At 44.5% G+C, this 12,606-nt stretch overlaps 1 protein-coding gene across 1 annotated transcript in view; it reads left to right on the plus strand.

Moving 5' to 3' along the window:
- Positions 1-5,281: 5,281 nt before the first annotated feature.
- The window catches only part of PREP (prolyl endopeptidase), an 821,567-nt gene continuing 814,242 nt past the window's right edge, over positions 5,282-12,606 (plus strand). The window contains exon 1 of the mRNA XM_078648442.1: positions 5,282-5,436. Within this exon, the coding sequence (XP_078504568.1) occupies positions 5,392-5,436 (45 nt within the window). The 5' untranslated portion in view covers positions 5,282-5,391. The remainder of the gene's footprint in view (positions 5,437-12,606) is intronic.

A 12,606-nucleotide genomic window follows, 5' to 3' on the forward strand; every position in this document is an offset into this window, starting at 1 on the left:
GCACTTGCGCAGAGGATGATTCGAATAAGGAAGTCACAGCCCAGCTCATACAAGGGTGCAGAAACAAACCCCTAAGGACGCTGATCCTCCGCCAACCAAAGATTACCTTAGAGGAAATCCTCCTACTGGCAAGATCATATGAGTTGTCGGATGTACGCTCTTCAGCAATGGAAGCAGTTTTGAATGCCAACGCGAACAACGGATCGACAATCAAGGAAGAAAAGGTTGATGCAATCAGCAAATCCAGTCGAGGTGGAAGAGGCAGATGGCCAACCAGAACACAGAGACAACCACAATGTGGCTATTGTGGGCGTGAAGCACATGAGGCAGGGAGTTGCCCAGCACGCGGGAAGACCTGCTCAAACTGCGGGATCCCGAATCATTTCTCCAGCGTATGCCGAGGAAGAGGCCGAGGAAGAGGATCGTTCAGGAGGAAGTCACTATCTGGGGCGATCCGCCAGCTGGAGATTGAACAATCACCACGAAGCGTGAAATCAACATACCAAAGGTGTGACAGGCTTGACGATTCCTCGGAAGATGAAGATGGTGAGTGCTACTTCGTTTCATTCACAAATGAGCTGAAACAAAGACGACGGCCGCAACCCAAGTGTAACATATTCATAGATGGGTCTCCGGCAACCGGGGTGATAGACACAGGCGCTACAGTAAATGTCATGGGCATCCAGCATTATAAAGCTTTAGATCCTAAACCAGAACTGGTCCCATCCAAGGTCCGAATATTCACATACGGCGGGAAAGAGCCACTCCCGTTGCGAGGCAAGATGGTAGTACAGGTAAAAGCGGAAGAACACGAAGTTACCACAACATTCCATGTGGTGGACAGAGAAGCCGACCTCCTAGTTGGAAGCCACACGGCCGAAGATCTACACCTAATTGCATTCGCGAATGCCGTCAAAAGCATCCAAGTTGACGAGTTACTACAGCAATTTCCATCGCTGTTCAAAGGATTGGGCATGATCAAAAGACCGCCAATAAAGTTACATATCGATAAAACAATACAACCCATCGCCCTCAGGCATAGAAGAATACCCTTCCATCTCAGAGCAGCAGTAGAAAAGGAGTTGGAAAACCTAGAAAAACAAGACGTAATAGAAAAAGTCACTGGTCCAACCCCATGGGTTTCGCCAATGGTGATCGCTGAAAAACCTCGTCAGCCTGGGAAGATACGCATATGCATAGACATGCGCATGCCGAACAAGGCAATCAAACGAGAGAGGCATATTACACCGACAGTCGATGACATTCTAGCTGACCTCAACGGAGCACAGTGGTTTTCTAAGCTCGATTTAAATGCCGGATATCATCAACTCCGGCTAGCGGAGGAAAGCCGCTATATCACAACATTTTCCACGCACTTGGGCCTGAGACGCTACAAACGCCTGAATTTTGGCATCTCGTCAGCTGCCGAGATTTTCCAAAACACTGTTAAGGAGATCTTATCGGGATTGCAAGGCGTATTGAACGTCAGCGATGATATTCTCATCCACTCAAAAACAAGTGAGGAACACCACCGGCGACTACGCGCAACACTCAAACGACTATCGGAGCATGGAGTCACACTCCATCAAGAAAAGTGCAAGTTTTTCCAAAAATCAGTAGAATTCTTTGGATATGTATTCGACAACAACGGGGTGAAGGTGGATCCCCGCAAGTCACACGCTATAAAACATGCACCTGCCCCATCCACAGCGTCAGAGGTGAGGAGTTTTCTAGGGATGGCGCAGTATTGTGCCCGGTTCATCCCTGGCTTAGCCACCATAGCAGAGCCGCTTCGCAACCTGACGAAGAAAGATGCACTTTGGAAATGGAGTACAGAAGAAGAGAACGCATTTACAAAAATCAAGGCAGCTCTGTTAGACACAACAACGCTTGCATATTTTGACACCTCCAGAAAAACGGAGATCCTAGTCGATGCTAGCCCGGTGGGGCTCGGAGCATTATTGACGCAGGAAGCAGAGCCAGGTGTGTGGACCCCGTTGGCGTTTGCCAGCAAAGCGCTAACAGCAACAGAGTCCCGGTACTCACAAATTGAAAGAGAAGCGCTGGCAGTGAAATGGGCCTGCAGCCATTTTCATTTATATGTGGCAGGATGTGCATTTCGATTAGTCACTGACCACCAGCCACTGATCCCACTATTCAGAGGAACCGCTCCACATCCACCACCTAGGATAGAGAGGTGGGCAATTCAAATACAACAGTACCAAATGGATTTAGTTTACAGACCTGGTGAAAAGAACCCAGCTGATTTTCTGTCCCGTCACCCAGCTGCAGATGGAATGGTCCCTGAAGAACAAGAGACCCTGTTTGAAGAAGAAATCAATCTCCTGGCTCAGAGCGCATGCCCGCAGGCCATGTCCATCCCAGTGATAATTGAACATTACCTTCAAGACAAAGTGTTACAAAAGGTGGCAAACACCATACGAACAGGAACATGGAATGGATTCTTAAGGGACAACAATGACTGGTCAGAGAATGAGCGTTCTAGGATAGGCCAAATATGGAAAGTTCACAATGAACTAAGCATGGCAAAGAACGGACTGATTCTCAGGGGACGCCGCATAGTAATACCACTCAGCTTGCAAGAACAGGCCACCATGTTAGCGCATGCAGGACACCAGGGAACGCGGCGGATGAAGAGCCGAATGAGAGAGAAAGTGTGGTTCCCAGAGATGGAGGACAGCATCGACACCCTAGTGAAGAACTGCAGACTGTGCCAACTCACCAGCACTCCTGAAAACCCAGCGCCTGTCATCACAGAGGAACATGCCCCTGCACCTTGGTCTTGGGTTAGCATGGATTTTGGAAGTTTCCCAGATGGGAGAACAACAGTTGTTCTTATAGACTCATTTTCCAAATATCCCATCGTGGAGTTAGCTGAATCCACCAGCTTCAGAAATGTTCAGCCTATATTGAGCAAAATATTCGCCATGTTTGGTCGTCCCCAGATCCTGAAGACGGACAATGGGCCTCCTTTCCAGGGGAGTGAATTCCGTGACTTTATGAGTACATTAGGGATCAGACATCACCGCATAACACCCCAGTGGCCGCAAGCCAACAGTGAGGCCGAAAGGTTTATGCGAACCATCAACAAAGCATTAAGAATAGCAAATATTGAGGAAATCGATCCAGAATCAGCACTACAACAGTTCCTAGGAGAATATCGAAGCACGCCACACAGCACAACACAGAGAACACCGTGGTCGTTGATGTTTGCAGGAAATCGGCAAGACAGTCTCCCGATGACAGAAGGCTGGGCACCAGAACCATACAAGTCCAGTGAGACTCAGCGGAGGAGAAGACTGAACAATGAACGGATCGACAAAAGGAGGAGAGCACAGAGTAGAGACCTAGCACCGGGAGATACGGTGCTACTGCGGACACGAAGACCAGGGGGCAAGTTCAAGACACCATATGAGCCTGAACCATGGGTCATCAAGGACACCAAGGGCACTGCAGTCACCGCACACAGAGATGGAGAGGAGGTGACCCGCAATGTATCCTGGTTTAAACGCATCCCAGCGGAATCAGCAGGGGCTGAAGAAAACGCTGAAAGCCACAATGATGACCAGTCAGCGGGACGGCGTGAAGAACAACCCAGGACAACATTACATGAAGGGGAACCGACTCTACCGGCACCAGTATCACCAGTGCAATCACCTGTGCGAACTGCAACGCCAGCGAGAGGAAGACAGATGTACCATCTCCGACCTAACCCTAAGCCAAGTCAGAGACTAGCAGAATATATGTGCTACTCATGAACCATGTATGAACACAGCAAACAAGGACTAACTTGGGAAGGGATGTAGCGTTCTAGTGGTCCGAGGGTCTCGGCTGAGACCCGGAACCACTTGCACAGATTGTAACACCTTCAGGCCAGGCTTGGCCGGAAGGCTATAAATAAACGGGAGGAAGTCGCTCGGGACTTCCTGTCCAACCGTCCCAGCACTTGTGTCAGTGTCCCTCACTTCTATTACCCTTCAGTGACAACCGGCCCCTACAATACGGTATAAGTCTGCATAAAAACTAATAGCAAGTAAGGCAAAAAGGGAATGGCAAAAGGTGTGGTAAAGTAACCTACACTAGGAACACGCACTATGGTAGACTATATTTTTCGCAAAGCTTTGCAACATGTTGCTCTTCATATCTTCCGTTAGTCAATCAGTGTCCGATGCTCTCCTGGGAACAGCATCACACAAATACAATAGTCCTCAGACAGCAATGTTACGTTTGCAACTAAATTATAACAAGTATGTGCTCACGTGAAGTTTGCCAATTCAGGCTTACTTACCCATATATTACACACTACATCTTTAACATTCTAATATACATTTTCAAAATAACAGTCTATGTAGAAGTTGAAACATTTCCATCAAAGCTTGCACGTTAATTCTGCAAATGTAATTATCACCAGGGTTATTTTCTTGTTAAGTTAAAATCTCTTTCTCACCCGTTGGGATCATCCTATCACGTAGTGGCATTATAGAAACAACACATCTGCTTTACTTCCATACAAATGGAGTACCAATACACTGCTCTGCCTGTCCCCGACTCCTCCTCAACTGGCGCCCTTCCCCAGATTCTTCCTATTGCCTCACCTTTCGCCATGGGATTCCCGTTTCCCACTCCTGTCACCATAATTTAATCCTTATTCATGTTTTCTCTCTTTCCTTAACTAAAACTGCTGCAATATTTGTGAAGCTGTAAGACCTTTGAATATACGTATGAACACCATACATGATGATATAACAGTGTTGTTTTGATTGCGGGCGCGGGATGCTTTGTATTTCTCAAGCGGAAAGATGCCGGCAGCCTGGAATAGATTTTACGGCATCTCAGTGGTCCTCGACAATATAGAAAGAGGACTATACGATATCCGCCAACTGGAACCATCATGTAAACCGAGAAGGCAACTCCACAGCTTCCATTATGCATTATTTATAGATTTTAAGTCGCACAGTACAAAAAAGAAATGTACTTCATATATCAAACACTTTTTTTAACGTTTTATCTATCTAGAGTATTGAACTTAAGTTATAAAATCTCCTCGTAATTTGTTCACTTAATAGTTCATGTCAGGTACACCATTTGAAGATAAGGAACGTAATAGGAAAGCATGTCTTTTCTATTGTCTAATTTTTTTATTATAGCTTAATTTCCTTAAACAGTTGCCAAAGAGCAGGAGGTAACGTAAATCAACACACTCCAAGCTGGCGTCCATGTTTGCATCGGGTTGCAGAAAAAGCTCGTCTAGACCGCGTTCCTTGGTTTTCTGCACTTCCTGAAGCCGGTTGGGAGAGTTGTTTCTCCTCTTTTATCGGTCTCTGTGTAGGAAGGAACATCGTCCACTGCCGCCCGTTCTGTGCCTGCAGTATGCAACCCTTTCAGTACCCCGAAGCCTATCGTGATGAGACAGCAGTGAGTAACAGTGCAGCACAGCAAGACACAGTCCCAGACACGCGCACAAAGCATGCAGTTGCCGGGTCTGTCGTAGCATACACTAGGGTTGAATCACCCGGTACATTCATTGTCATATTCACAGACATCCCCCGAATCTCTACACTATGCAGACGCCACATTGTCTTTGAACTTCGTTTGCTAATTTAATTCTTAGACTGTCTGAAAATGCTTCCAGTACTATGATTGATACCCTTAATTCTGGGTGTATATGTTGAAGTACCGAAGAAGAGCAGGTTGCCTCTACATGGTGTCCCTATACAGTGTGAGACGAAGTGGGCGGGATCTGAGGGGCACGACGACGTGCCAATACTTTTTAAATTTTAGACAAACAGTTCCCCTACTATTTATGAAAAGTCACCCGTCCATCGTTAATTCCTAGAGTTGAAATGCTTCAGCTGGAGTGCAAGGCAGGGAGTCTCCTGTGCTTTGAAACCGATGGAGGGGCAGGCATCTAAACAAGCTTCCTTGCCAATATGCGTGCCTTGCCCCAAAGAATTGTAAATGTGTTTAACTGGTCAATGTACAAGTGTAAAGGGTGCTTAGAAACCGGTATTGGCTTTAAATGATGGAATCACTTGATACTTCCTGATGAGACATTTATTCTTTTTGAGTGGTATTGCAAGCAGTGGAGGCCGGCACTGATCGGGGATGGCGGGGGTAAATAAAAAATGTACCTCATGTCCGTGTCGTCGTGTCTCTCCACTCCTTCCTCTGGCCAGAAAAGGAAGGACACAGGAAGCACCCAGGCTCCTCGTAGCCAAGCACAATGCTGCAATGCAGCGTTGTGATGGGAAACATCATTAACAACGAAGGCAGTACTACGCGTAACGTTTACAACGAGGCACTTACCACGTAAACGTCTTTCCAACGCGTATGCCTTCAACGATCGTATTTACCACGAAAAAAAAAACCGAAGGATTAAATAGGGGGGTTGGGGGGGGTCTCCCCCCCCATAAAAAAACGATCCCGCCGTGCCGAAAAAAACAGTGTCATAAGAGAGGAAGCGGAATAAACTTCAGCTTCCTCTTTATGACGTAAAAACGACGTGGCAAAGAAGATGAGGGGAAAACGAATTCCGTGGTAACGCATGCGTGGAAAAGGCATGCGTTGCAACGGAATTCGTGGTAACGACATATAACCCGTTGTGATTAGTTTGAGCTCCGTGGTTCGGCATTCAGACGTGAATTGGGGGCCTGGACATGGTTTCCACCCAAGAATGTAACACTGCGTTGGTGGAGAGCATGCTATGTGTGCATGAATGTTTGGACGGCCGGCTGGCTGGCCGGCCAAACATTCATGCACATGTAGGGAGTGAAGACAGCCGGCTGGCCAGCCAAACATTCATGCACATGTAGGGAGTGAAAATAAACTCCTATCCTCCCCTACTCCTTCAGCAGATGAGCCCCGCTTCCCAAAGCTGCTGCGGCCACAACAAGAAAAAATAAAATGATAATAACATTGAGTGATTATCATTTTATTTCAGTGGTGGAGTGCTGTGGGGCGGGGGAGGGTCAGGAATAAATAAGAGAGGGTACACAGAGCAAAAAGGAGAGTCCATGGGAAGGTATTGCAGTGTATTTGTCTGAAGGTTAAAGGTGTAGAGCCAGGAGGAGATCCTTGAGTTTTTTTTGAAGGTCACAAAGGAGGGGTTGGTTCTGAGATCTGCTGGTAGGGAGTTTCAGATTTTGGGGGCATTTCCTGAGAAGGAGCACACCATGCTTTTTGTTTGAGTCTTTTTCAGGGAATGAGAAGTAGGTTGTTGGTGTTCCTCCGGTTTCTTGCCTGGCCTGCCTTGGTGAGCTTTGCAGCAAGGTAGACTAGTTTGCCAGTGTGAAGGACTTTGTGGGTGAGACAAGCAGTTTTGAACTGGCAGCGAGCTTCAATGGGGAGCCATTTGAGGTTTTTCAGAGAGGGTGAGATATGATCGTGCCTTTTTGCTCCAGAGACCATCCTTGCTGCTGCGTTTAGAGTTGATCTCATGGGGGCTAGGCGAGATTTTGCTGTGCCTGTGAAGGTAGCATTTCCGTAGTCTAGTCTGGATAGAGCCCGGGCTTGCGTTGCGGTCTTGAGCTCATTCTGCAAGAGGAAGGACTTGATTTTGTTGAGTAGTTTTGGTTTGTAGTGGGTACTCCTAGCAGTGGCCTTTATGTGTACGCTCCTGTTCAGGTTAGGGTTCAGTCGAATGCCCAGCGACTTGGCGGAGCCGGTCAGGGTACAGTCGAAGTTTAGGGAGTCCATAAGCTTAATCCATTCTTGGACCAGGTGGGTTTGTCCGATGTGTGAGAGGAGAAGGATTTCCTGATAGCCAGTTTTGAATTTGTATTTTTGGGTGTCGTTGAGACGGCGAATGTCTTTTGGGGAGGAGACTTCCAGGTAGAGCTGGATGTCATCTGCGTTAAGGTGGTAGGTGATGTTGACATGATTGATTATGTTAGTGAGGGGCTCCATGTAGATATTGAAGAGAGTAGGTGAGAGGACTGAGTCCTGGGACACCTCTGGTTATGGGGGAGGCATCGGAGATTGCAATTTTAATTTTGATTTGTTGGGAACGGTTGTGAAAGAAGGAGGTGCACCATTTCAGTACCACGCCGTCTGCTCCGGTTTATTGTTTTAGTGTGTTGAGAAGAAGTTTGTGGTCTACCTTGTCGAAGGCCGCGGATAGGTATAGGAGGATGAGCAGGCACCATCGACCGGCATCCGTACATTTGTGGATGTCGTCTGCTATATTTAGTAAGGCTGTCTCTGCATATGAAATTAATTGAATTGTGAGTGTTAGCTTAAAAATCATCAGCTTGCACGTAATGGTTGCTTAAAATGCCATTCTGGCCTAAGTTGTTAAATTTATGTGCCATGGGCTGATTTGGCAGCTAAAGAGCTTGTAGTGTATTTTGCCACTTTGCCTTGGAACCTAGGTTATTTTACTAAGAGGTGTAAAAGTATCTGAAATAAATTTCAAAGCGACAGCATCACAGGACGAGGATTGTAGAGTTATTGAATAGTGAGCCATGACTTAAGGAAATTGTTTTTCACATTGATGAGTATGAACACTAGTAATTAACTAATAAAAGAATCGCTACATTGATTGTCGACAATTTTAAATCTGGTTACATTTATTTTTCTGTCATGTACTTATTAATGGTCCTGCGTCATGTTGACATGTTCTGGCAGCAGTAGGTTTTTATCCAACAGCACTCTGGAATTCTTTAGCCCATACCTAGGATGGTCAACCTTACACTTTCACTTCATGGGACAGTTTGTGCATGGAGATATTTTTTGCTTGCTGAAATACCTTGCATGTAATCTTATTTGAAGATGTTTATTTTGAGCACTGAGAGATAGTTTAATCGCTGACTGTTTTTTTTGTTGTTTTTTGTGTGGATTTTGTTCCATCAAGCTTTCTTATGTTAAATCAGGCTGTTGTACTCTTTGTAAGATACACGTGTCCGGATATTTATATTCTATGAGGACAGATGTCCTCTACGGTTTTCAACCTACATGGGTATGATTTTCTTTATACATTCTTTTATTGAGTTGACTGGTAATGACCACCTGTCCCCTCCCCCATTCAGTGCAGGTTGAAGAAACTATACCAATATTTAGTGCCAATTGCTCTCTTTTGTTTTAGCTTGTGGTCACTTGTTAGATGTGCAGAAATTTCCAAATTACAACAAAACCGAGATGGTGAAACATTTCTAAAGTCACTAAATTGTGTTTTGCTTTTCTAAATACACTAAATTGGTCAAACCACCTATTACAGCGCCAACTTGAGAAAAGCAATGAATAAATTAGCCATCCAAAGGCTGACTGGCCGTTAACTCTATTTAGCTAATGTAAACCTTTAGACGTACAGTCACGCCCCTCATGGTACAGGGCTTCTTCACTGTGATTGCTCACATCCCTATCTATAAACCTCTTTAAAGGTATTATGTCATTTTGTGTGCTGCATCCCGTCCCAGAGCTGGTATATCTTTCTGGACCATTGATGTGCCTCACAGTCCGTGATTTATATCCTGCCCTGAGGACAACACGTCTCAGATGACGAGCAAAAATTGCAACATTTGGTGACCCACAGTAGATCGAGGAGGACAGAAACTTGAAAAACGTTAAATCTAGCTAGGATCAGGATTGTTGTCTATCCTACTCACACCTCGTTAAACAACCAGCATTGAAAATGAAACAGCCATTTGGGTTGAATGACCGCATAGAATTATCTTGTTTTTTATAAGGATGGTTTTGTTTTTGATTATGTCTTCTTTGTATATTTACATCGTTGATGCTGTACCCAATACAGTTTGATATATGATTTATTAATCCACTTGGTTTTTATCACTCGCTATGTATTCATCAGGTAATAGCATTAGAACCGAGGGATTTCTTTCATAATAATACCTGTGTCGTTTTTTTCACAATTTTTTTACACATAGTTTTACTGCACGTGTGCACGTTTTTAGTTAATAGGCTGCTTGAAACTGAGTAAGTTTAATATTTTATTCAGTGACAGCATTAAAATCGATTAGTTTCTTCATGATTACATCAGCTTTATAATCACACATACTATTTTATTAACGTGCTAACCAATCGTCTTTAATGAATAACTTTTCGTGAATAGGTCGCTTTAAATTCAGAAAGATCCAGTAGCGCGTGATTACATCACGACGTTACACATGCCACACGTGATCGCGCTACGACGCTATTCGTACAGCGCAAAAAAATAGTGCGTTTGTTACTGCCAGCTTAGTATGGCGCGCAGCTTGTACGAGAGGGCTGTTTTTTGTGAACATCAAGTAAGTTTGTATTTAAGGACTCTGTTATTTCAGCGAAAACATGGGATTATTTTGGGGTTGTGCTTGGTATGCCAGTTTTCTTGCAAACGTTTTATAGCTATAAAAGGGACTCCATGTTAACTTGTCAAGCAAGTCAGTTGGTATAACATTTATTGTCATAAATAGCGAGTCATAAACTAATTGTGCTTTCACACTTTTTTATCACTAAGTCACATTCTTTAATTAGTCATTTAGGAAACATTTTATTTTTGCATTACAATTATGCAGCTTGAACATGCAATTTGGATTAATTCACAACAATATGTATATGTATTTGATTTGTATAGAGACTGTATTTGGTAAATAACACGATATATCTTTGCTACATTTTGATTTAAAATCAGGGACTAAATAGTTTTTTGTTTCTTTTATTTATATATAGACCCCTGAGGAAGGGTCAGGAAAATGACCCGAAATGCATTGGGTATAATTCACGAGATTGAATGAATTTGTTGTGAATAAATGAAGAAATCATGAAAAGAACATAATTCAATAAAAGAATTCTGGAACTTATTACAAACAAGGATATATTCTTTTTGAGAAATGTTTTTGAGAAATTGATAAGGAACTCAACGGTTCCCTGTAAATAAGTGCACACCTTCTACAGGACGGGAGGTTTCCCAACCAGATCAGCCACCATATTTTCAAGGCACTCTGACTAAGTGCAACGAATGGAGCAGCACTAAATTGATTGGTTGAACATTTGATGAACGTGTAGTGTGCACAGAGCACCTGTAATACTATATAGCAAAGCAAATGGCTTTAACTTAATGAAAGGCGAGACCTCTTGCATTTTTAATGGTTGTTTGTACTTATGGTGCCTGGTTCTGGCAGAACTATTTAAGTGAAATTACTTTTAAGTCATAAAAGGTGTGATTTGGGGATCTGTACACAGAGAGTTCCAATTTCAAAAGGTTCTCCTGCTCTGTTTGTGCACTGCTCTTGCAGGAAGGGCTGGGGCAGATGGTGGGGGAGGGGCAGAAAATTCAGGATTTCACAGGCGGCAGATAACTCCCCTTCTTGCTCCTTTCAAACAAGGGAGCTGAGGCAGGAGAGATCCTGAGGGGTGTAAAGGAGGGGGAGGATCAACCCTGAAAACTGGCCTGGAGCCCTAGACAAAGCGAGCAACAGCTACTGTTCTATCTTATTCCCAGTCAGGGTTGTACTAAAGAGGTCCTCCCAAATTATCGATTTTTCCCGATTAACAAAAGTTTGTTTCAAAGTTGGCATAGGGCGCTTAGTTTTTTATGTGAAATAGGGGCCACCATTAAAGCCAATTAAGTGTTCTAGGACATTAGCTTTCCATATGACTCTCGTGGATTAGTTTTAAGTCTCTGTTGTGTGATGCACGTTAGAAGTTAGAACAGAAGAACGAAGTGGGGAAGGGCAAGTGACGCAGTGAAATGGAAGAAGGAATAATTGAACGCAGGAAAAAGGCATAAAGAGAGCAAACAGTTTATTTTTTCTTATTTACCTGGTACTCTCCTGCACACAGCCCCAGGGAAGCAGGCTCTGGCAGCAGCAGGTCGCTTCACCCAGAAAAAAAAGAGCCTTTGTGTTGGTTCTCTCCGTGCCTGGAAAAGCTAGCAACCAAGCTGCGATAAAGGAAGCTGGCTACTAAAATAAAGTGACACTACTTTAGCAAAGCTCATTTATCACGAAGAAATCGAGAGGGGTTGTTAAAAAGTTTTCAGATGAGGTGCTTTGAAGAACCATCAAAAGAGTTTTAAAAATAGTCAGCGAAGTGTGTATTTCTTCAGAAGGCAGATTAGGGCAAATCTTTTAAAAAAGGATTAAAATAAAGCCTCTTTTCGTACTGCTTCCCGAAAAGTTCCGAAGTAAATTTCATGTCCACAAACAGTAGTGGAAGCAACCACCAATCTAGGTTTCCACTTTGCCAAACTGCTATCAGAGAAAGATCCCTCCCCTCACCCCACCAGAACAAACTGTACAGATTCCTAAACCTTTGCACTTGAGAGATGTACTTACGGCAGTTCAGCTGCTGCGGAAAGTCGGAGATCAGTCACTCTACACAGCCCCGGGTCCGCAGGCTTGGTGTCCCGATGCCAGCCTCTGAGAAGTGTCAAACAGAAGGTACAGTCAGCGGGAGCCACTGACACATCATGCGATCCCAAAACACACCTCCTCTTATTTACTCCACTTCTGTGACACGGCCACTGGCTTTTAACTACTTGGGTCTCTCCAGGCGGAGCAGGCGTGGGGCACGAGAGCTCGCTTACACTGAGAAGGAAGTGAAACTGCCGTCTGTGCCTTTCCTGCCGCCCGAGACCCGGCGCCGAAGTAG

Source organism: Lissotriton helveticus, chromosome 6, assembly GCF_964261635.1.
Source record: "Lissotriton helveticus chromosome 6, aLisHel1.1, whole genome shotgun sequence".
NCBI lineage: Eukaryota > Metazoa > Chordata > Amphibia > Caudata > Salamandridae > Lissotriton > Lissotriton helveticus.